Genomic DNA, 24599 nt, shown 5'->3' on the forward strand with positions numbered 1-24599 from the left:
GATACAATCATACAATGCCTAGAATTAGATGGACATGCAACACAACTTCTGAACAAAATCGTATATATATGATGTAATACAGTATTGCCGTGCATATCTTACAGCCATTTTGTTAGGATCGTATTAACACTATCCTTGCAATAGAGGTTCTTGCACTGGCCCCAACTCAATCTTACCTTGGGCTCTGGCTCGGGTTCCCTATCGACGAGGTCAGTCTTTAATTGATTCCATGGGAATTCAATGAGAATGCATGTGATGTGTTTAAGTGCATCGGAAGAAGAGTGGCGCTAGGGTCATCCTTGGCGGGGTTGAAAAGATTTATAATTAATGTTCTTAAACTTATTTTTCACACAGAACACTGGTGAAGATTTGCACTACCCTTCTGATAGGTCGGTCTTAAACTTATATTTTTGTGTGTTGTTTGTAGCTAATGAATATTAGGAATGCTGGAACTAAAAATATTATTTAGGTTGATCAATAATATCAATACGAGTTGTGATGCATATATTTTTATTTTTTAACTCTTAGCCATTGATATTATAATATAAAATATTTTTACGACGCAAAAGAGAAAACACGTAAATTATAACTATCCCTAGTTCTTCATTATACAAAGTATTTTTCATCATCGCTATAGAAAACATTCTTTTTTTGAATATTTGAATACTTTGTTTGCAAATTATTAGGCTTGAAATCTTGGATAATGCATGCTAGTGGTGTGTAAACAAAGAGTTAACAAGTCCTTCAGAAATAAAGAAAAGGTAAGCCAATTTTTTCTTGTTTCTTTCTAACTGCAATCTATGGCTGCCAGATTTGTACATAAATCCCCATTATACTTCGGACTCTAGTCAAATTCAGTGATGGATTTTTGAACCGAGGAAGCATATGTTAATTTAGTAAAAATGATTTAACAAAGGAATTTTCATGTTAGTACTTCCATTACTTGTTCTCTGCTTTCTCTAAGCTATATATCGCATCAACAAAGAGTCTGCAAGGACTTGAGGAGAAGGTTAAATTAAAGTTCATGCTCTTCATTCTCTACAAGTTTCAGACCAAATTATTAGATGGGAATTAATCCTAGATAGAACTTCTCAAGATGAAATATGCTTACTCTCTTTATCCTTTACAAGTTTGAGATCAAATTATTAGATGGGACTTATTCCTAGGTAGAACTGCTCATGATGAAATGTGCCTACTCATAGGTAGGTATGGCTTCTTTAATATAGAGGAAACTCCAACTAATGCACGCACTGTATTGAGAAACTGCCAGTACAAGTGCTATCCTACCAACCTTCTATTTCAATTTTGCTATAGTGATTAGTAGTTCGATCTCATGAAAAAGGAGTTTGCAAGGACTTCAAGAAAATGAATTCTGAAAGCTACATCTATAATTCAGTGACTGTATAAATGCTTTCATACCACCTGATGCATGATATTGAACAATGAAAGTTGCATTAAAAGTTATGCACTTGATTTTCGATAGTTTCAAGATCAAATTATTAGAGGAGATTTCTCCTGAGAACTTCTTATGATGAAACATACCTACTCCTGGGTGAATGTGGCTTCTAATGTCTGGAGGACCCTCTTGCTCAATCATGGGCCCGGCCCAATTACTCCACTTTGCTGCCATCTCAAATTTCCATGGCTTATTTATAAGATTATATATATTTATGTATGTATGTATATGTATGTATGTATGCATGCATGCATGCATGTATATATATATATGTATGTGCGTATGTATGTATATGTATGTATGTGGGCATGTATATGTATTGTTGTGGTTCAAATCTGGCCCGAGGGTGACCACGCCGGAGGAGTCGGGGAGCCGCCGAAGTGCGGAGGAAGAGGATGAGGGTCACCTCCCGCAGTCGGCGATGTACCTTGTACAAAGCCTCATCGGTGTTTCCGATGAGGGCCCTCCGATGCTCAAGTTAGTATGGAACTCAGTTGGTCCAGCCAAAAGTCTCCCTAGGCGTTACCTGTTGAGGTTTTTTTATAGTCCTGGTAGGGACGCTTAGGTGGCGGAGGTATGGCCCGTTCCCATCATGAGTAGGAGTGGCGCGCAGCCAGAGCTTGATCGTGGCGCGCGGTAGAGTCCGTTCTTGGGAACGGCAAGGCGTTGACAGGCGTGGCAGGGTATGGTCCGTCCCCATCATAAGTGGAAGTGGCGTGCAGCCAGAGTCTGATTGTGGCGCGCGGTAGAGTCTATTCTTAGGAACGGTAAGGCGTTGACAGCCGTGGCAGGACATGACCGGAGTAGTACGTCGTGGTGGCGTCGCAATGTATAGCCACGTAGGAGGGCGAAGGCACGCACATGGATGCGGCCGTTGGCGAGGTCGAGCTTGTCGAGAGGTGGCACCATGCATTTGACGAGGTCGGCTTGACGGAAGCCGAGGTGTACCCGACGAAGCACCCCGAGCTCAGAGGTCGGGGCGTATGATTAGAGAGGGCACCCCGAGCTCGGTCGGGGCACGTCGGCGAATAAGGAGGGTACTCCGAATTTGGCCGGGGTGCGTTAGCGAATATCCGAGTTTGAAGGAGCTTTCGGCGGAGGCCGAAGTCGGGCTGATACTGGGCCGGACCGAGAACACGTTGTGTCGGCGTTGGTGTTTGTAGGGCTGAAACTGGGTGACTCTTTTGTTGTGAGCTGGACAATCCATTTCGCCTCCCTATCATATAGGGGGCTTTTTCTCTTTGTGGAGGTTTCATGTATATATGTATATGTGTGTATATATATATATTATTTATAAAATCATATGTAAGGTCATTTTACATATATATGTACATGAGGTCGATCGTATGTATCTCTTCAGTAGGAAGTAGCATGTGGCATAAGATCCAATTTGCTGAAGCATGATATTTCTTCAACCTATAAGATTTCGTTCATTTATAGCATAATCATCCTACCGTTACTCTTTATAGATAGATGATAGCCATCAGAAAATTCCAGAATATGAAATTACTCAGAAACTTCTCATATGTTATCAATGATGCGACGCGCTCTCGAAATTTGAAGCAATAAGGCGGCGGACGTGCCAAGAAATAATGATAAACACAATGTTTAGCCACATAAACGGATTGATAATTAATGTACCACCATGACACCTCATACGTAAACAACAAGTCTTCTACCAAAAATATCAACGCGTCCAACCAGCGATCCATATTATTCATGTTCTGACCTAATTCCCTTCTTTTATTTTTATTTCAATATAAGAGTTGAAAGTGATGATATTTAGATACAATCAAAGTAACAAGAACTACTATATGATAAAATAAAATAAAAAAAAAAGAAGCATAGTTTGCTAACGCATCCATGTACTTTAAACTGCTAATTATTAAACTTTCAGCTATGGCAAGGAGTGATTGGCTATCCATAGGACCCCCACAGTCATGGACCAGTATGTGTAATTTTTAGCCAATTACACATATATACTGGTCCATGATCAATTTGATGTGTTTAAGCAGCATCTACAGGAACTATAAGAGTCGTGAATTTAGTTTGGAGGATAGTGCCCCTTGTCGCTTAGGAAAAAATTGATACATGTAACATAAAAGAGTTGTAGACAAAATTATTAGTTGTCGAATACTTTTCGCTGCCAAGTTAGTGACGGCGATTGGCATGCCCACTTTAGTTGGACGGGCGCCGTGAGCTGCTCCACCCTCTTTCTCAGACGCCCCGAATTTAACGCCACCACTTTCGTGCCCAATCCTTCGTGGTCACCAGACTGCTGGAAAGGTCGCACCGCGACGATTTCCACCGACCCATTTAGTTGGATTGTTGCTATCGTTGGCCTGACACATCACGTGCTCACTCATAGGCCTAGCGCGGGGAGGAGGCCGCCCATGTTGCCACGTGGCAGGTAAAACAGTGGAGTCCTGGGCTTCGCAGCCGAAACTATTTTTTGACCGGGATTTTTTTTTTTTTGGTAAAAACCGGCTACTCATCCATATAGAACCGGCCTCTTTTTACATATCATGGTTTTGTAGGAAAGTATGATCAATAAAAAAATAATAATAATTTTATTGGAGTTTTTAAATAAGAAAGAAAGATAAAAAGCTTTTCTATAAAAAATAATATTTTTATATTATTTTAAAAAAAAATCATGAGAGACATAAAAAAACTACTTATTCATTAGTTGAGAATTGATTTTTTTTTTCCAAAACTATTTTTAAGCCATCAAAATTTATAGACAAGATATTTCTCTTTATTAAGAATATAACAGATATTTCACACAACTTTTCTTCTCCTTTACTTAGAAATTTATTATTGTTCAAACTTAAAAAATATGTATATTTGTGAAAATCATAGGAATCGATTATTTTTGTTTGTTTTGTTTTTAAGCCCTCAATTAATTTCACTTATGTATAAATTGTTTCTTATTAGAATATATTGTTGTTATTAATGTACGCTAGGATCCTCTCTATTTGAATTAAAAATTGGATCAAAAAAGAATAAGCTATAAGCTTCTCATATTTATATAGTAGTTGTAATCGTATTGATTGTAGCTATAAGCTATGATTATCCGATCCAACCCGATATGACCTAGTATGCCTACGTTACCCGATCTTGCTTGAGATGAGTATGGAGTGGGTGTGGGTTCAAGGTTCTTAATTGCAGAATGGATACGAACATTGGCCGACCCGCCTTATTCTCAATCCATTGCTATCCCTACTCTGCCCCCTCTTGGTTTTGCCGCTCGTATCTCGCATTGCCACTAAGAAGCAACGATGGTTGGTCTTGAGAGGCATTACCGCCGGTGGGCGATAGTAGGGCTTGGATCGGTAGGATTTGAGGAGGTCATCGACATCAATGAGGCAGGTGTAGTAGCATACAGTGTGGGGGCGGAGGGCAGGGGAGTCCTTGGTGACAGATCGAAACCATGCAAAACCTTCTCCGAGAGATACGATGGTGCCGCCAACATTGAGGATAGACCACGTGAGGGAGTCATGCCCGAGGCCGAAGATGAGGAAGTTGCAGGGGACATGGCCATAGAGGATGCCGAAGGAGATACAAATCTCAGCACAAAAATACTGGGGGCTGATACTGGTGGTGGTGTAGTGGAGGAGCGCTGCCACAAGCTCCGTCAAATGTGAAAAGAAGTGGTGGAGGAGTAGAGGAAGGTACAGTCGTCGGTGCTGCCAAAGCTAGAGATGAGAAGTGCACTTGCCAAAGGTCTGATGGCCGGTGCGCTTCAAGATAGCTTAGGGCTAGCAATAGTTCTTGGAGAGGTTTGCATGAATGAAGCGGATAATGGAGTTGGATTCATCAGTGGCCAATTCACCCTCAAGGGGCTGGAGGTGATGAGAGGGCGCACAATAGCTACGGCAGAGGCCACACGGCAGGGGGATGGGAAATTAGGGTTGGAGGGCAAGAGGCTAGGGTTTTGGAATGAGGAAGTCCATATGGCGGAAATGAATTGATCTGATGTAATGATGAGCTGGTGCACTAGGTGTAGGATATAATTTCACTAGAAAAACCTAGTTTGGCTTAGGTGAGTGGGAACCAACGGCCAGAAAATGTTGGTTGAAATGTCATTAAAACATTCGACGGTCCCATTATAATAACAGCTCCTCTAGAGTCTAATAGCAAAAATTAGACCTAAGGCCAAACCAGCAAGTCTTGCAGGGCCAGGTTTGGGTCCAAAACCCACTTGACCCATTTGTAGAGCCGGTTGGCATTTAGAAAAATCAAATCCAACCAACCATGCTCGAATTAAGTGGACCATAGCATAGATACATGGCTTGAGTTGATAAGCATTTCTTTCCTTGAGGGAAAGAATTAGGAAAAAAATGGTCGAGATTTCACTACCAGGGCTCAAATCATGAATCTTGGGGACATCATCTAACTGAATTCAAGCAAGTTGATCATGCAATTTGCAGAATCATTCATGAACAATTGGCTCCACAAACAAACTATTCAAGCATTCTGGAATTAAACTATAAAATATCAATAGATTATGGATCATGATGCCATTTGTCACGGTTAGTTATTTCACCATTATGTGGACCCTCATGTACGGGTATGGCAGCTTGCTTTATCTTATTAATTTTTACATTTTGTTTAGAGATTATTCTCAACTTTTAAGTGATTCCTTTATTTGTTGCTTTAATTTCCAGCTTCATGATTTGAATTTCCTTTGAACAAAATGTGTTGGGCAAGTCATCCCCTTGCTATTTTAGATGAAACGAAATTGGTTAGGAAGGGACGAAAAGAAACCCGTTTCATTGTCTATGGCAAATATTGATCCATTTTCGTTCATCCTTCGTTAATTGCAACATCTTTTTTTGATTCTACTGTTCTGCTTAGCAAACAATTATTCTTGATTGCTTGCACCAAAAAAAATATTCTTGATTGCCTTAATTATATTACAGTTGGTGTATCTTTCCCTTTCTTAAAAGACAAAAAAATAAAAGCTCTTTAATATATATTTCATCTCTACATATACTTTGAAGTTCTTTTTATTGTTTTTTCAAAAGCCAAGACTATTATGGTTGAACCAATCAAACCTACTTCTCAAATGGAACTTGGGTAAAATACTCGGTTGCATGAAACGTGTGATTTCCATAGTTGTGATCCATTTGCGAAGTAGAATGAGGGAGTGGTAGGAGCTTGTCAAAAGTTTTCAAATCTAATGTACTACAAGAGCATGTCAGTGCCCTAAGAACTATTATAATGTTGTTTGATTCATGCATTTGGCCATAGTCCTCCATCATTCCCTCTTATTAATATAGCAATCAAGTTTGTCTCTTTGTGTGTTGAGAATTTTTCTGCGTAAAAACCTATATTTTATTGGATTTAAAATCTACACCCATCTGTGCCCAGCTACAGCAATATTACCTGTACCAATAAAGTGTGGTCATTCACAGCATAAGGTACTCTTTTCTCACACGAAAAGAGCATGAGCATCTGATTTCATCGAGAAATCCAGGAAAGCAGAGTGCCGCACTTAAGCTTTAAAAAAGTGGTTCCTGCGTAATAAAATGTTTCTATCACTAGGAGGCAAGAAATCATCTCTCTTGCGGTCATACGTTTATTTATTCTTAGACCCATCAATTCTAGCTTGTCTCGTTGATCAACCAAAACAAACAACTAGCGGATCCTGTCTCTCCTTTGATGGATGCTTTTTTAAACAGACCATATTGCTCAAAAAGAGATTTTGAAGAAATACACACCGTCAACATTGCCAAGGATTTGTAGCGCCAAAAAAAAAAATCACAAAAAATGGGTCAAAAAAAAGTACTCGTCCAGAACTCGTAGATATCGCATGGAGAGGAAAACTAAGCATCATTCACATACAAGCATCATTTAGATCGAGCACAGATCCTCTATGGCATGCATGCATCACCGCAAAGTGTTGCACAATCATGAATAGCTACCATTAAGAGATGGATAGCCATCAAATAAGAAAGTCTACAAATGCATACCATGTCATATACAACGTGCATTATTTGATGAGTGTTTATCTTCTGATAGTGGCCATCCAAGAATGCATAATATTTTATTCACGTAAGAGAATCCCGGTTGATTTAGATTTTGATGGTGATCTTGTGACCAAAAGATCCAAAACCATTAACATCCAATGGAAGCTTCTACATTAGCTTCATCGACATGTTTTCCATTAAAAAAGAAAGGTTTATGATTGATCAATATTAGAATTGGCTTTATTCCTCAAACATGCACCTTTGACAAAAATTACTACTACCCTAATTGGCTCATTACACACATATATGTATATATGTATATGTATATGTGTGTGTATATATATAGATATGTGTGTATATATATATACACATATGTGTGTGTACACATATATACATATGATCACCCACATTAGCCCCCCAAATAGTGATCCCTTGATTACAGGAATTTGATTGATAATTTTGTTTGGCTCATGCTGATTAGCTGACCCAGTAAATCTTACTGAACATAACCATTAACAACCATTAAACTATATTTAGATTAATACCATGACAACAAACACCAAACAATACCTTCTCAACTTTCCCCATATCGATAAAAAGCAACAATTCCTTCCACATGGAGGGAGAGCCAGAAGAATTTTATGTCGTCATCACATGCTTGCTCCTGTTTCTTATTTCGAGAGCAGGTCCACCGGTAGGTCACAAGCATCATCTCGCAGGCCTATATAAGCTCATCCTTGGAATCTCTGTACACCAGAGGCGGAAGGGAAGACACGCCATTAAATCCTACAAGGCTTCCTTCTCCTGCATTCCTTCTCAGAAACCCATCTCAAAGAGAGGAAAAAGATGAAGAAACTGAGCCTTTCAGCGCTGCTTTTGGTCTTGTTGCTGAGTCCACAGCGTCATGTCGAGGCCAAGGGGGGTTTCGTAAGGACAAAGGGGCTGCATTTTGTTCTGCATGGGAACCCATTCTTCGCCAATGGGTTCAATGCCTACTGGCTCACCTACGTAGCCTCGGATCCTTCTCAGAGGTACAAGGTCTCCAATGCCTTCAGAGAAGCCTCCAGCCATGGGCTCTCTGTGGCTAGAACTTGGGCCTTCAATGATGGGGGGAGCACAGCGTTGCAGTACTCCCCTGGTTCTTACAATGAGCAAATGTTCAAGGTCTCACAAATCCATTCCCCCACCTTTTTTTTTTTTTGCTTTCTTTTCTTGATCTCCTAAATTTTTTCCTCGAGTTTTTATAATTTTTTATATATTTATATGAATTTATTTATCCATTTGTTATGCCTAGGGGTTGGATTTTGTTGTATCTGAGGCCAGAAAGTACAAGATCCGGCTAATATTGAGCTTGGTGAACAACTACGACAGCTTTGGAGGGAAGAAGCAGTATGTGCAATGGGCCAGGAATCAAGGTCAGAACATTGCATCTGATGATGGGTTCTTCACCAACCCTACGGTTAAAGGATTCTACAAAAATCATGTCAAGGTAGGAAGAAGGTGGAAGTGTAACATATGATTCCTCCATTTTTTTTCCTTTTTCCTTTCTAAACTTCTGGCTTATTTTTTGTTGTGGTGGGTGTTCTCTCTGTAGCAACGTTTACAAAAAATTTTGTTGAATGAGCAACGAGTCCATGAAGAAAAGTTAAAAAAAAGGAGGATATTTATATGCAATTTGATGATGATCTGTTTATTTTAGGACAGTATATAATTTGTTTTTATTTACTGACTTGTTTCTCCCCTTTTTTTTGTTGTGGGAACGAGATATTTGACCTAGACTGAGTTTTTGAATGATGATTTAGGGAGCAAATGTTGCCAGATAGTCGTATAAATTTAACTATTTGAAACCATTGAGTCTCCACACATACTTGGGTGAAGACTAACGATTTACATGAAAAATCCCAGAATATTAATACTAGAGCAAACAAAAATCTCTGCAGTAATATTCCCCCACCTTGTCTTAAAGATTAATCATGGATATGAATGCCTAACAAATGTCCTTATAATCTTATCCTATGAAAGTTTGGGCTTTCATTTTTGTCTGAATGACAGAATATTTGAAGTCTGAACTAATAAATTCCCTGGTAGTCTATCCAAGAAAATGATGTTTCTTGTTCTTCTCCTCTTTTATGTTTTTTATTTTCGTTGACGTATATTAGTGAAATATCTCATTTAATTCTTTATTTGGCTCAATGCTACTTGCGGTTGTTTGTGAATGAATATTTTGTATTAATAGCTCTTTTCTTGCCTCTGCAATAGGCTTCTTATTGGATGAAATCTGTTGCTTTCTAATAATTATCTTGAAGGTTTTGGACTTTAACCACCTATATATTCTTAATGAACTTTAGGCAACTGATTATCATTTCCTTTACCATTTTATAATGATATCCTTTTTTTTTTTCCTTTTCTTTTAATTTTAAAGGTTGATTACCACTGTTCTGACCTTTATTTTCTTTTTATTTTCTTATTGTGAAGACTGTGCTCACAAGAGTTAACACCATTACTGGAGTTGCTTACAAGAATGACCCAACAATCTTTGCATGGGAGCTTATGAATGAGCCAAGATGCCAATCAGATCCATCAGGAAGGACCATTCAGGTTCTTTTATGGTTCACTCTTTTTGTCCTTTCCTGTTACTTCGATTATTTTCAGGATTTCCATAGAAAAATTCTTTTTTCTTGAGGTAAACTTACCTTGTTTCCTGATGAAATTAGAGTATTATTTGCAATTTCCTCCTTTGATAACTCAAGAAACAAGCCTGGCTTATTCATCAACCTCTCAAAAGCATTCTTCATACCGTTTCCTGATGTGACATTCCGGCCATTCTTTAGAATAAAATGAAGAGATAATTTAGGTTCAGGAAGATATCCTCAGAGCCGGCAAGTTATCTGCGGGTCTTTACCGAGGTGAATTCACAAGGATCGATGTCTATCGTAGTCGGTCATGGATATGAGTGCTTTTAAAGTGCAGAGCTGAAACCTCAATCTGACATTTATGTTATTATCTACTGACAGCAGACTTTGGTATTTCCAAGGGCAGTTAGATGTAGGGAATAATTTGTGCTATCGTTCCTTATTGTGGGTTCTTGTCAAGCCATCTTCATTGCTTCTTAATATACAGGCATGGATCATGGAGATGGCTGCCTTTGTGAAGTCCACAGACAGTAACCACTTGCTGGAAGTTGGTCTCGAGGGATTTTATGGAGCATCATCAAAACAGCAGCAATTCAATACAGGTTTTCAAGTGGGAACAGATTTCATATCCAACAATCAGATTCCTGGCATCGATTTCGCCACCGTTCATTCCTATCCCGACCAATGGTAATCATACACAGTGGATTCACAGATTTGCACCCAAATAATTACTAGTTTTCTCATTTCTAATCATGGAGTCGCCTAAGAATGCTTTGCATTATTACACAACTTCTCATGCTTGGCATCACAAATGTTCCAATATTGATCCATTTTTTTGTTTCCTTGATCGGGCGCAGGTTGTCCAATTCAAATGATCAAATGCAACTTGCTTTCCCAAAAGTATTAATCAATGTTATCGCTTCCTTGATTGGACGCAGGTTGTCTAATTCGAATGATCAAGCGCAACTTGCTTTCCTGAATACATGGCTTGACTCCCACATCCAAGATGCACGCAATATCCTCAGAAAGCCATTGCTCCTAACCGAGTTCGGAAAATCCTGGAAGGATCCTGGCTTCAGCAGCTCCCAGAGGGATGCATTGTTTAATACAGTGTTTTCTAAAATCTATTGGTCAGCAAGAACAGGGGGTGCGACTGCAGGTGGCCTTTTCTGGCAGCTCCTGACTGAAGGAATGGACTCATTCAGAGATGGTTACGAAATTATTCTAAATGAAACACCTTCCACAGCCAAAATGATCGCCGCCCACTGCCGTAGACTTCACTATTTGGTGAAGCTGTACGCTAGAATGCGAGACATCGAGCAACTGGAGAAGGCAAAGGCTATGAGAAGGAAGCAGCAGCACGATGCAAACAAAGGAAAGAATGGAGGAAATTAAGCTAGATGATAGTAGTTATGAAAACTGCAGATACTTGACATGAAGATACCTAGATGAGCGAAAGCTTAAGGAAGTTTGCTGTCACTTGAGATGATTTTCCTTCATCCAAGAGAATGGCTTTGCTGATTTTATTTGGAAGGCGGAGAAGATGTGCAGGCATTCGGACGATACAAGTTAACTAAGCATTTGTCCTTTAAACTGTCTTGTCCAGCATGAAATCAAACATTAACTGTTACTGATATTGATATAAATAAATTACCTTGACCATGAATCTTATGCATGTTCTTCCATGCAATAATTGAAAGAGCAAAAGAATTATTACTGCTTGGTATCCTGTATATAAACAAATACAATGTTTATTGATACCGAATGCTTGAACATCACCAAATCAAGCTTGTGGTAATTAATTGATACAGCTTCATCAAAATTCTCTGCATTCTTTCTTAATCAACCGATGAAGATTCTGATGCAGCATAGTGGTGAAGAAGTGTTATCTCTGAACCACATTAATTCAATAATAACAGTTCTGTGCCCCTTGCGAGAAGGTTATAGCAAGAATGAAAGATTTCTGCTTCGCCATCCATGCATCATACCTCCATAAGAGCAAACAACTAGAGTTCCATTATGGGATAACGTTCATATTACAAAAGACTTAAAGACTCACTACAGCTAAATTTATTTACATAAGAAAAAGAAGCAACATGCCTCTTGATTTATTGATACTAGCAGCACTCTGAAACATGAATGAACTTAAATACAAGGATGCAGCTGCCACCCTGTTGCTTGTCGTCTGGAGGTCTGGAGGTTGCAGGAAGCCTTCTGAATCTTATTATTAGCAAGATATAAACCATAAAGAACTAAACACCAGCTTACATATTTGATCTTTACAGCATAAGGTTATGCCCTAGCTCATCCATCCTTCTTCCTAGCTCATCGGGCTCCATGGCCTCAAAATACACCCAATACGAAGCATCCGGCAAAAGGGTGCTTTATATGATTGTTCCGTCTTTGATGGTTGCATTCTTCAGGATTATTGTGATCCCAGATCTTATATAGAATCCTTCATGCGGCCTATCAGCTTCCTGAACACCCTGTTATGAAGGAAGGGCGCAGTCTGCAAAGTCAACATAGATACCAAAATTTCTGGCAAGGATGAACAAATATGAAAAGTAGCACATACATCTTTGTTTGCAATGACGATATTTTTTCCAATCCTGACATTCATGTCGATGATGCAATTACTGGAATAATAGAGAAAAACCTTAGAGCTTCCAGCATACAAACTTTTAAGTTAAGCTTGCATATGTTCATAGAAGGTACCGATCTAAGTCTCACCTGATTTTGGTATTTCGTCCCACACCAATTGGAACCTTACCCTCTGCCAGTAGAGAAGCAATTTCAGCTTCAGTTTCATAGTTGTCAGCGCCCATCATCACAGTATCCTGAGATGCTCAGGAGAGAGCGAAAAAATCAACATTAGCCAAGTTCCGGTACAAGATCTGAAAGTCTCCCAATGGTTTTGAAATGTTAGCCTATCCTTCAATCTTTTTTGCTGTCAATTTTTTCTAACATTAGCACTCATGATGTTTCTGGCATTATAATTAGTATTCACGAGCAATATTACCTGATAAAAAGAACAATGACATTGTAATTTTCAATAGATGTACATTATTTGATTCTTAGTTAGTATCTTCAGATCAGATACCCATTACACAGACAATAAAAACATGATAGCTTCAGTTTTTTACTGGAACTCTGGAGCATCTACAAGACATTTGAAGTTTCAAGAGAAAATTTGTCATGTTGCAAGTTGTTTGTGAGTGTGTTCGATGCCTCTTGTAGTGAGCTATCTATGGATGATACAAGTTTAAACTAAATTAATGAAAAAAAGTGTGGACTAAAGTCTTGCTAATAAAATCATGATTTAGAAATGTGGAAGCCAAGCCAAGTATAAAAAACACCACTTTAGGGTAAAAAAACACAGTAGGAGACTTTAAACCAAGTCTAAGGACAAGAGATACCCTAGTGTTGTTATAATTGTTCTCTTATATACTAATGAAAACCGCCGAGGAACAGATAATTGGAGCAGGACGGATCAAAAGAAATGTATTTCTGGAGTGGTCAATGAGGTGAGACTGAGAGAAAAGGTAGAAGGGATAAGTAATATTGGAAACATTGTAAAGGTTGGATTGTACATTCAAATAAATAAGGATGCAAAGCAAATAAAGATGGGTTAGAAATAAGCAAAAGCAATTTAACCAACATTTGCCGGAAGATGAGGAAAGCTAGAATAAAGTCATCAAGACCAATGGGATGGCATGGGCATGCAAAATGAGAAACAAAAGAATAGAAGCCCATGTAGCAAGAGAATATAGCTTTTTCTGTGATGGTGAAGAGGAAAAAGCATGGGTGGGCTGAGAGAAAATTGGAAGAAAGTATTTCGCCCCTTCAAGTGGAAAGGCATTAAAGTAAGGTTTTCTTACCTTCCAAGCAGGCGTGGAAGCTTGCTGCCTTTGATAAACATGTGGGATATATATCAAGGGGGAGGAGCTCCTTTATTCTAAATCCTAAGATATCCCTTGCTCATGAAGTAAAAGCAATGTCTTTATTTGGAAACACTACATCTCAGTAGTTTTCCTGGAATCTATGGAAATTCTATATACGTAACATTTAACCCTGTTAATCTTTCTAATACTGCCAATCTTTAAAATAAATAGAGGTTTTAGATGGCTTACTTTCACTAATACTTAGATTTACCAGAACAATATTCCGAAAAAGAACAACTTAGTCCAAAATAAAAGGGACAGGGTTGCGCATGCGTGCAAGCACAAACATTTATCTTACAATTTTACAGGAAACTTAGACTCCCTTGTTAGACTTGGTTAGAGCTCTGAGTTGATTCTTAACAACTTCAAAAGATTTTCAAATAGAAAGGACTAAACTTTTGATAATAAAGTCAAATCTTAGTTATATACCTTCAATTCTGCACCATAATCCAAACGTGAGCGCACTCCTACGATAGAATGTTGAACACTACATTCCCGCAAGAAGCATCCATGTGAAATAATTGCATCCAAGACCTGCATGGTCGATTTCACTATGAGATGACAAAAGATTATAATAGAGATGAGAATCTCATAAATTATTTCCATATACCCTGCATTTTTCTATTTTGGTTGGGGGTAAAAATCGAGGTGATGTGAAGAAGGGTGTCTTTGGATCATAAAACTGAAATTTTGGAGGCTGCACAAAGACAAAAACATGGACATGAAATCAACTTCCATTTCATATTTTCAGGAATAAAGAAATTCTAATGATAATGGCAAATTATGCGCATTCTAATTTCGAACATGATTTTGATTTTTGTAACACTATAAAATGATGCTAATAAAAATTTGCTAAATACATGACCTCATAATTGCGAACAACAAATACTATGTTAGTTCCTACTTCCTACTATTTCTCAATAAGCAATTGTAACCTGGTCTGTGAGTGCCAAATTAGCATCGAAGAATGGCTTGATTGTTCCAATATCCTCCCAGTAGTCGTTGAATAAATATGCCTGCCAAGACAGGAATCATCAATAACTCATCAATTTTTATAGCATGATAAGGAAACAAGATATGTGGGCCTATAGTTGCATTCAGATATCACTTCAGACCCCACTTTGAGCTTATTACCAGATATAACTCATCGACTAGCTGAAGAGGAGGTGGAGCAAATAGATAAGCTAAATTCAGGCTTAAAGTACTCTCTCACCTGAACATTATAATCCTTCACAGATGATGGAAGGATCTCTGAACCAAAGTCATTGGATTTTGGATACCTCCACCTAAAAATGATAAGAAGTATCAAAAATGAACACTCTGAAAAAACAGTCTCCTCAAGAAGGGTGAAATTACCTTAGAAGCTTTAGAAGAACATCTCGTCGAAAGACATAAACTCCCATTGACGCAATATAGGGATATCTCTTAGCATCTTGATGGGATAGTCTGAGAAAAGTGGTGTCAACTTTCTGCATACCACCAACAGACTTTCTAATTAGAATTGTTCAACACTTTATGACAGAGGGGAACAGTGTAGCAGCAGAGATTATATTCTATATATCAGAGTTAAATTACAACAGAAGAGGGAATTGAGAGGATATTTTCTAACCATAGCTTCCAAATCAGCACTCTTGGGTTTCTCAGAGAATTGGATAATGCGGCCTGTCTTATCGATCTTCATCAATCCATAGTCAGATGCACGGCTTTCAGATAATATATATCAAGTCAGTGAAAACAAAAAAATACATGTATAAAAAATATATAAAAAAAGCAGAAAACCACCACTTATTTCTGTAAATTATTAGACAGGGCACAGTTGCAACAAATGAATTCAAGCATACAGAAAATGAGCTTGTGTCGGAGACCATCCTTTTCATATCATTTTAGCTCAAGAGATGGATTAGAAAATTGGGAGTGAACAGAGAAGATGACTAGATGTACATAATCTAGTACAACGTGAAGAGGAGAACAATGTTTGAATAAGTAACTTGGAATTAGGCCCCGTTTGGGGGAGCTTTTGAATGGCCAAAAAGCACTTTCTGGCCCTCCAAAAGCACTTTTAGATGAAAAAGGAAGATAAAAATTTCAGAAAACTGTTTTAGCTTTTTCAGAAAGGTACAAAACTTTTTGGAAGAAGCTTAATTTTGGAGCTTTCCGAAAAAGTTGTTTTGAGCTTTGTCAGAAAGCTATTTTTTTGACCAAAATACTCATAACAAAATATAACAATTACATACTTTGTCCCTTTATATACCTAAAAATCTGCTTAGAGCCCTAACAAAGAACCCTAGCTGTTGATCAGACTTCCTTCCGTGCAAAAAAAGGTATTCTTGTTTCCTATTTTTGTACACATCTTTTGAATCATGTTTTAGAAGAAAAAAATTTTAATTTCTTTCTCCATTCCTTCCAAAATTTATTATTAATATTTTATACCTTTATTACTATATTATACTATAAATATAATATTATATTTTATTATATCATAATACATTAATATGTTATGTTAAATAATTTAGTATTATGTTATATTATGAAAAATTAATTTACGCTAATAATTATAATATTTATACCTTTACTATTGTATTATACTATAAATGTAATATTATATTATATTATATCATAATACATTAATATGTTATGTTAAATAATTTAATATTATGTTATATTATGAAAAATTAATGTACGATAATAATTATATTATTTTATACCTTTATTATTGTATTATACTATAAATATAATATTATATTACATTATATCATAACACATTGACATGTTATATTAAATAATTTAATATTATATTAAATTATTATGCTATAGTATACAATGTTATATTACTATATTATAATAACATTATATTACATTACATTAATATTATACTATATCATATATTTATGTATTAATATATGTTATATTTTATTATGATTTGTTGTATAATACTATGCAATGTCCTTTATGGTAATTTTATCATACAAAAGTATTTTCTCGGTTTGTTTACCAAACACATGTTAAAGTGCCACAACACTTTAGAAATGTAGTTACCAAACAGCAAACAGCTTTTTATAAAAACTCTACTTCCAAAAGCTCTACTGCCAACAGCTCCCCCAAACGGGGCCTTAATAATCTCCCTGCTTCTCAAGGATTTAAACAAACAATTATATGATTATGAAACTAACCACAAACGCAAATGGCTCAAGGAATCATGTGTGTAAAGAAAAAGAATTTTGACATAAAAGATGAGGCTGAACCAAGGATCGCCGAACCGGTACCAGTTCGGACTGATACAGACCGGTACCAAACCAGTATCACTGGTTGGTCTGGTTCACGCATCCAAAAGCTCAAAAAAAATTTAGAATCGATACGAGCCGGTATGATTGGCCGGTTTGGGCCAGTACCGACCGGTACTGTTGGCCGGTTCCAAATTTCTCAAAAAAAAAAAGGATGCGGCAAAAGAAAGATCTCTGAGTTTCAAGAAGCAAAAAAAAAATGATAAGAAGATGATCGACAAGCTAAGGAAAAATTATAATAACAATGATGCATAGGAATCTTACATAGAGACTTCATGATTGAGTCTGCTTAAATAGTTATGGGGAATTAGTAATTTATTGTTAATTACAGGCACTGTGTTTCATGTAATTGATCTATAGTAGATTTATACTGTGTTAGGAACTGAAAATGACATATGGATGTATTCACACTGCTGCAGTCCATAAAACACATAGTTGTAAATACTATGTGGCATTATCCTAAATGTAAATACTATGTTGGCATGTCCATATGTCATTTTTAGCTTGTACTCATAACTGTAATGGGTAATAAAAACCGATTAATCTCATATCACCTGCACATAGTTAAAAAGAAGGGACAGAAGTCTGAAGCTAATAGGTGATGTTAATGTGGTCAACAGTCCCTGCATGTAGACCTTTTGCACCTTAGAAACCTAACCACATACTCTCCTAATTTCAAACATCATTTTCCCTTACTGGCGTTAAGAGCAACTTTTGCATGTTGTCATTGTTTGTTGAGATTATACTAAGCTGAAAGTGATTATAGTCATTAAGGTGCCAAGATTACACTATTTCAGCAACTCGAGCAAAAATTTCAGAAAAGATTTAAAGTTTCACGTTCAGAGAAAAAAAGAGATTAGTTAAAGAATAATTTCTTTAATGAAAGGCAGAATTTACTAAAGTTCATAATATTTCTGATTAATTCATTAACCTTATTTTTTCACTAATAATTTGCTTGGTCATGCCATATTCTTTCATATAGTCACCAGAATGTTATGAGATTTTTCTCAATAAGAACTCAATGAAAATATGGTTAATTTTCAATATTTTGGAGAATCTTATGACTAGATTATGAAATATAACAAGTAACTCACGACTAGGGCTGAAAGAAGCAAAGTGTTTTAGACTTTAGAGGGACATAAGGATGTACTGTAGCTGAACACGCACAAAGTATACACTTTTGGAGTTTTTTCAGGAACTCGTAGTCATATCAAATTTAAGTAATATATATTGCAGACAGAATACATGCAAGAATTTTACAAACATTTCATTTTGAGAAAAAGTAATTATGTGCATCTTCTTTTTTTTATCATAAATGGTCTGAAATTTTTGCCCTGAGTTAATTACAACCTATAGGCTCCAGTGCCCATGAAGTCGAAAATACAAGATAATTATGCACATCTAACATACCTGTCACCCACAGGAACACATGAGACTGTAATATCAGCACCTGTATCAATATGCTTCTGCATATATGATGTACGATATAACTATGTAAGTAAGCAAGCATGGCAATGAAAACAACAAAAGCAATTGATTGACTATGTTCCAGCTTACCTGCATGAACTCCATGTAGTCCATACGATATAGGTGATCTCCAGACAAAATAAGAATGTGCTCAATATTCTTATTCCTGTTATCCTGTGAACGCACAAGGAAACTAAGATGTAACATGAAATCTCATCATATGGCTTAGTGGGTCTTTTCCTTGTCCAACAATTGCTAACCTCAAACACCCAAATGAATTGTCTAACAGCATCTGCTGTACCCTGAAACCAGTTCATTCCAGCTTCTCCTGGTGTTTGTGTAGCTGCCAGAACCTGCTTATGGAACGAAATCAACTTTTCATTGGCAATCGAAGCAGAGTTGCTTTAAAACATCAAGTGAAAAAATTCCCATACATCAATAAGAGCGATGTATCATAAATACAACAAAAATTGGAATCCTTATTCTGGGGCAGGTTTAGGTAACGATATGTAGTGGTTTACAGCCAGCTATATAGTTCTTTATTAGCCACGTCACCATTACCATCAAGAGGTATGAGACAATTAATCTGATGATCTTCTTGATTGGGCTTGATATTATTCATTAGAATGAAATAGAAACTTTGAATTAGCTTAATAGTTAAGAAACTTTACCTCAATAAATCCATCACCGAAGTTGATGCCACTCCCAAGATTATATGTACGATGAATGTGCCGATTGAGAGAAGCTGAATTGAACTGAGTTGTAATAAATATCTTGTTTATGCCACTGTTGATGCAATTGCTCATTGGAATATCGATAAGTCTGTAGCATCCTCCAACAGGCACCTATATGATGTGAAATCATGTTGTCAATTTCATTCTAAAACATAAAAAGGAATCATGTTTCACTTCAATAAATGTTAGGGAAATTTGAAAATGACTATCCTAATCGCTTATCAGCAACAAACTTGCAATTGCCATAGATTTTTATTGATCTAATTACTGATCATAAAGAGTAGATATGAACATTAAGTGTTTTAAAAATATTATTTATCACATTATTTCATTTTATCTATGAAATGGTGGTGACCTTGTGTCCCCATTCTGCTCAAAAATTTGAAAGTATTTATTATCAATTAACAAAATAATATGGAGAACGAAATACACACAAAAAATATTCTACATCAAAGAAAGAGACAAAATTATGTTACTTAGATTTGTGATAGAAAAAGTTAATTACAAAAAAGAAACATGTAAATGATAGTGCACAAAGAATTTAGAGACAAAGAATACAAAAGGTTGACCATATACAAAGGTGGGATATAGGGGACTACAGACAACCATACTTTAAAAAAAATAAAAAAAGAAACAGAGAACACATTATGTAAGATGAGTTAAGGATAATTTGCGGGCTGATGCAGGGAAAATCAAACTCGACCGACCCACATGGTATATTGTACCATAAATGACCATGATAAAACTTCTCGCATCGGAATCAAACCAGAGAGGACATATTTATCAAGATACAGTGATAAATAAATCAAAATTCTCATTTGGACCATTACTAACAAGCATTATACTCTGCATCAGACATTCATAGAAATGTTCATGCTAGGTTCCAAGCTTCCACCAGACTCTAGGATGAACCTAATCTCAAATTTCTATATGAATCAAGATCATGCTTTCTGAAATCAAGATCCACCTGATGGATCATAGAAGAACCAAATGTTAGAGATATATCCCAAATAGAAAATACATGCCAACTTGGCTTGCAATCAAGTAAAACGTTAAAGACGACAAGCATCAAACTGTAGCTTTTCCTCTAGGAGCTTAGAGCCCATAAAAAATTTACAACCATAAAAGCTTATTACTAAAATAAGTCTTCAAGAAGAGAAGCATGTATGTTCTTACAGCGGGTGTGGCTCTCGTACTAGTGAGCGGGAATAGCTGCGTCCCAGCACCTCCTCCCAGTATAATAGAAGCAACACTCTTGGGGTCTGCCTTCTGAGTCCCAAACATCGGCGTCTGAAAGACCTGAACTTGCAAGCAATACCATTCATAAATCAAAAGCAGAAACAGATCAAACATATCAAAAGGAAAGACAAAAAAAAAAAAAAACAGAGAAGAATCACTTCAGTCAATATAAACTTGAAAACTTCCATCGCATTAAGGGAGATCAACAACCTAGCAAACTGGAAGAATATTCCTTACGGTGGATCGGATATATTTATAGTAAATTTAAAGGTATCATCAATATCGCTTACTTGATGACTTACCATGCTTTCCTTGCTAACATCTGTAGTGAGAATAGAGAATGTAACTCCTGCCTTTCGCCTACCTTCCAAACTCCTATTCCACACACACTTCGTCGCTAACCGGCTGCACAACTCTTCCCCCCAAATCCCACTTTCTCCACTGCCAACGCCACCTTTCTTCACTTGACCCAGATATGCATTGGCCTTCAACCCCGCACTACCAAGAGCCATGACAGGTCCAACCATAGCTTCCCTTCTACTTGAATAACAAACTCTGGAATTTAAACCGAGAAGGATTAAGAAAAGCAGTCACTCACAAGGCAAGCTCAAACAACTTACAAGAGCATTGGTTCTGAGACTAGGATCACAAACCTTGTGAAAAAATGGACCGAAAGTGATAAACGAGAGATCTCAGCTCGCAAAAGCAGCCTCAAAGACCTGAGAAAATTCAAGAGATCTCCGAGTGCTTTGGGCTTGGTTTAGGAGAGCAAGGCGAGAGCGTCAAGACGCGTGAATGATGACAGCGGCTGGCCGCATTTGGGGCCTTCGGCATGTGAGGAGGTCACGTTTTATCATGGATTTTAATTTATTTTTGATTTTTTTCCTCTTCTTGCCTTTTTTTTCCCCCTAAAGTCTTCTTGCTTTCTTTCGAGGAGCTGCCTTTTTATGAGCCTCCAAAAGGAGCAGAGATCCCAAAAAGACTTCTATAGCTATCGGGAAACAAGTCCCATAAATCACGGAAAAACCTCTTTTTAAAACAATATTATTATTAAATTAAAAATATTTAGGTTTTTTTTTTTTTTTTTTTGCTAAGATTTAGGTCATCATCTTAGATGACAATTTATATTTGGGTTTGTATACTTTTTAACACATTCGCTTGGTCTTGGATGAGGGTATCTTTTCTCCTGGTAACTTCTCCGGGCGTTTAGAGGATTGGTCAGATAAGTCCCGTTGTTTATAGGCTTTGAATCTTCTCTTTCTCAGTCAAACGAGTGATGCTCTGCTCGATTGGTATGTATACTCCACATGGCAGTAGCTGTATTAGCTTAGTCTAAAACCATGATTCTAATAATATTATTAGCAAATGGGAACTCAGAGTATGGTTCCATATTCCAAATAGTCATGCCCTAAAAAGAGTGACAATTTTAAAATTTAAATTATGAAGTTATTATAATTATGAGCTGTGACAATAAAGTGCAACTAAAATAACTATTAAGATATTGTAATATGATAATTTATATAAACTTTTTACTCTATACTATCATGGTCACAATGAAGTGTAATTAAAATAATTATTGAGATATTGCAATACGATAATTCATATAAACTTTTTACTTTGTACTAGATCTTGGTCACAATGAAGTGTAACTAAAATAAGTATTGAGATATTGCAATACGATAACGCATATAAACTTTTTACTTTATACTAGTGTAATACCCCTAAAAAAAATATAAAAAAAAAAGAGAGAGAGAGGGGTGGACGGGCCGGCCCGAAAAGACCGGGCCCATCCACCATATACGATCGTGCCTAGGGCACGATCGTGGGAGAAGAAACCAAAAAAAAAAAAAAAGGGGGAGGCGGCGGCGTCCGGCGTGAGGTCGATCGCCGGAGGAGACGAGCACCGGAGAGGAGATCCGGCCGGCCGCAAAGCGACCTCTTCCCTTCGTGAAGACTCCTCACAAATCGGGCGAAGAAGCTTAGGGATCCGAAGGTCTTCCTCTCCGATTTCGTCGCCGGAGAGCCACCGGAGCGCCATACGGGACCGAGGTAAGGCTCCTCCTTCTCCTTCCCTTTCTTCTCTGTTGTTTCCGGCCTTGTTCATCGTGATTGGAGCCGATGCATCACTAGGAAATCGCCGAAACAGGGATGCCCTGTTTCGGTCATCATCCCTCTTGTTTCGGCACTGTCGGCCGCCGGTTTGGCCGGGGCTGGGGCCGCCGGTTTGGCCAGTGCTGGGGCCGCCGTCAAGTGGGGGGTCGGGCCGCCGTGGCCGCCGCCCCTTGGACCTCTGAGGGGGGAGGGGAAGGAGGCGGTCGAACGTGAGGAGAGGAGAGAGAGGGTTTCTCTCTCTTCTTCCTTCTCTTCTTCCGCTCTCCTCTCTTTCTCTCTCCTCTCCCTTGATTTCTCTCTCATGTTTCTCCCTCTATGTTTCAATCTCTTAGGACTCTCTCTATGAGACTTTCTCACTCTATGGGTTTTTTCTCTCCAGTTTCTCTCTCTAGATTGGAGTTTTCTCTCTCTAGTTTGATCCGAGGAGACCATTGTTTGTAAGGATTGCTGGATAGTCGTAGGTCAATGGAGAGTTTTGGGTTGTCAGATACTCCGGATAATTTTTAATATTGATTTGGTTCTGTAGGGCAACAAACTGTTGGACAAAGAGACATTGAGCAAGGTTCTACGCACCCTAGTTCGTAGATCACGGTGGTCTGTCTGGGTTGTCAGCAAAGGGTAAGAATCCTTGTACGCCAATCCTACATGATATACATATTTTTGCACTATATATGTTTGATATGCTATGATCCAGACAAAGCAAAATAGTTTTATATTTAATTATATTTTGATCGTGTTGGCTTGTGGTTGGTAGTGTGATGGATGCTTGTATGTGTATAACTTATACCTGCATAATTGAATTTATGGATGTGGTGGTATGGACTAACACCGGTCGGTTTTGGTGTAATGGTAGCGCTTGATCCTGACAATTGGTATCAGAGCCAGAGGTCTCGAGTTCGAAACCCAGGCATCGCGTTGGGGGGGGGGAATGTTGGACATACTCGGCCGCTGTGCGGGCCATACCCGCGGGGTCCCTGAGCAGCACAGGGAGGGTCACTGTCAGCATGTCCTGCCGCCTGCCAACGGCGATGGCCTGGTTAGTAGGTGGGTCATACCGAGGGTCCCTGAACCCATGGCGAGGCCAGGTCAGAGTCCGGGGTTGGGCGAGGCCTTGGTCGGAGTCGACTCGTGGCGCTGTCTTTGGTGGGGTTTAAGGAAATAGAGTTGCGCCTTCACTAATACCGGTCGGTTTGGAATGGATGTGTGGATGTGAAATTGATTAAATGAACATTGACTTTGGGCCGTCTCGTTATTATGGGTTTGCCCGTCACAGGCTCTAAGTGTGACAATGTTGGTTTGCCCGTCACAGGCTCTAAGTGTGACAATGTTGGTTTGCCCGTCACAGGCTCTAAGTGTGACACTATTGGTTTGCCCTGTCACGGGCTGGAAACGTGACCGGGATTTGGCCCAAAGTCGGAAAGATAATTGATCCGGATCAAGTTAATATAGAATGTAAAGAAAAAGCATTGAAAACATTAATGAAGATTTATGAGCTATCGTATGCTATATCATTCTTGCATGGTTGGACTTTCATTGATATTTGACGTACATACTTATATTGATTATTTGAGCCTTTTGATAGCCGGTTTATGATTTCATGAAATGTGCATCGATTTGTCGTGGCTTTCAAATTCATATTATTATTGTGTTGGTATGGATGTGTAGGGATTCTTACTGGGCTGTAAAGCTCACCCCCTTTTTCTTCTTTTTCTTTATCAGAGTTGCAGGATGCTTAGATTTGGATGGGATGGGCGCAGCGTGCGA

The 24599-nt window shown here is 38.0% G+C and overlaps 2 protein-coding genes across 3 annotated transcripts; one reads left to right on the forward strand and one right to left on the reverse strand.

Moving 5' to 3' along the window:
• The first annotated feature begins 8155 nt into the window (after window positions 1–8155).
• On the forward strand, window positions 8156–11747 carry LOC103714984 (mannan endo-1,4-beta-mannosidase 1-like). 2 transcript variants are annotated; one of them, XM_017844701.2, is made up of 5 exons: window positions 8156–8592; window positions 8723–8917; window positions 9904–10026; window positions 10549–10748; window positions 10919–11747. In XM_017844701.2, exons 1-5 carry the CDS (start codon window positions 8275–8277, stop codon window positions 11454–11456), a joined length of 1374 nt encoding a protein of 457 aa, XP_017700190.1. In that variant the 5' UTR covers window positions 8156–8274; the 3' UTR covers window positions 11457–11747. The 2 variants fall into 2 exon arrangements, with proteins under 2 accessions (XP_017700190.1, XP_008800703.1); XM_008802481.2 differs by having other exon boundaries at window positions 8164–8592; window positions 11000–11747.
• Window positions 11748–12054: 307 nt separating this feature from the next.
• LOC103714983 (glucose-1-phosphate adenylyltransferase large subunit 1-like) lies at window positions 12055–21646 on the reverse strand. Its single transcript, XM_008802479.4, has 16 exons — window positions 21377–21646; window positions 21026–21278; window positions 20661–20783; window positions 19422–19595; window positions 19011–19103; window positions 18841–18924; window positions 18694–18749; window positions 15612–15705; window positions 15359–15471; window positions 15216–15288; window positions 14938–15018; window positions 14613–14699; window positions 14432–14536; window positions 12792–12898; window positions 12637–12697; window positions 12055–12547 (listed from the first exon to the last, which is right to left on the reverse strand). Exons 2-16 carry the CDS (start codon window positions 21248–21250, stop codon window positions 12446–12448), a joined length of 1578 nt encoding a protein of 525 aa, XP_008800701.2. The 5' UTR covers window positions 21251–21278; window positions 21377–21646; the 3' UTR covers window positions 12055–12445.
• Between the last annotated feature and the right edge of the window lie 2953 nt (window positions 21647–24599).

This window comes from Phoenix dactylifera, chromosome 11 (genome assembly GCF_009389715.1).
Source record: "Phoenix dactylifera cultivar Barhee BC4 chromosome 11, palm_55x_up_171113_PBpolish2nd_filt_p, whole genome shotgun sequence".
Taxonomy (NCBI): domain Eukaryota; kingdom Viridiplantae; phylum Streptophyta; class Magnoliopsida; order Arecales; family Arecaceae; genus Phoenix; species Phoenix dactylifera.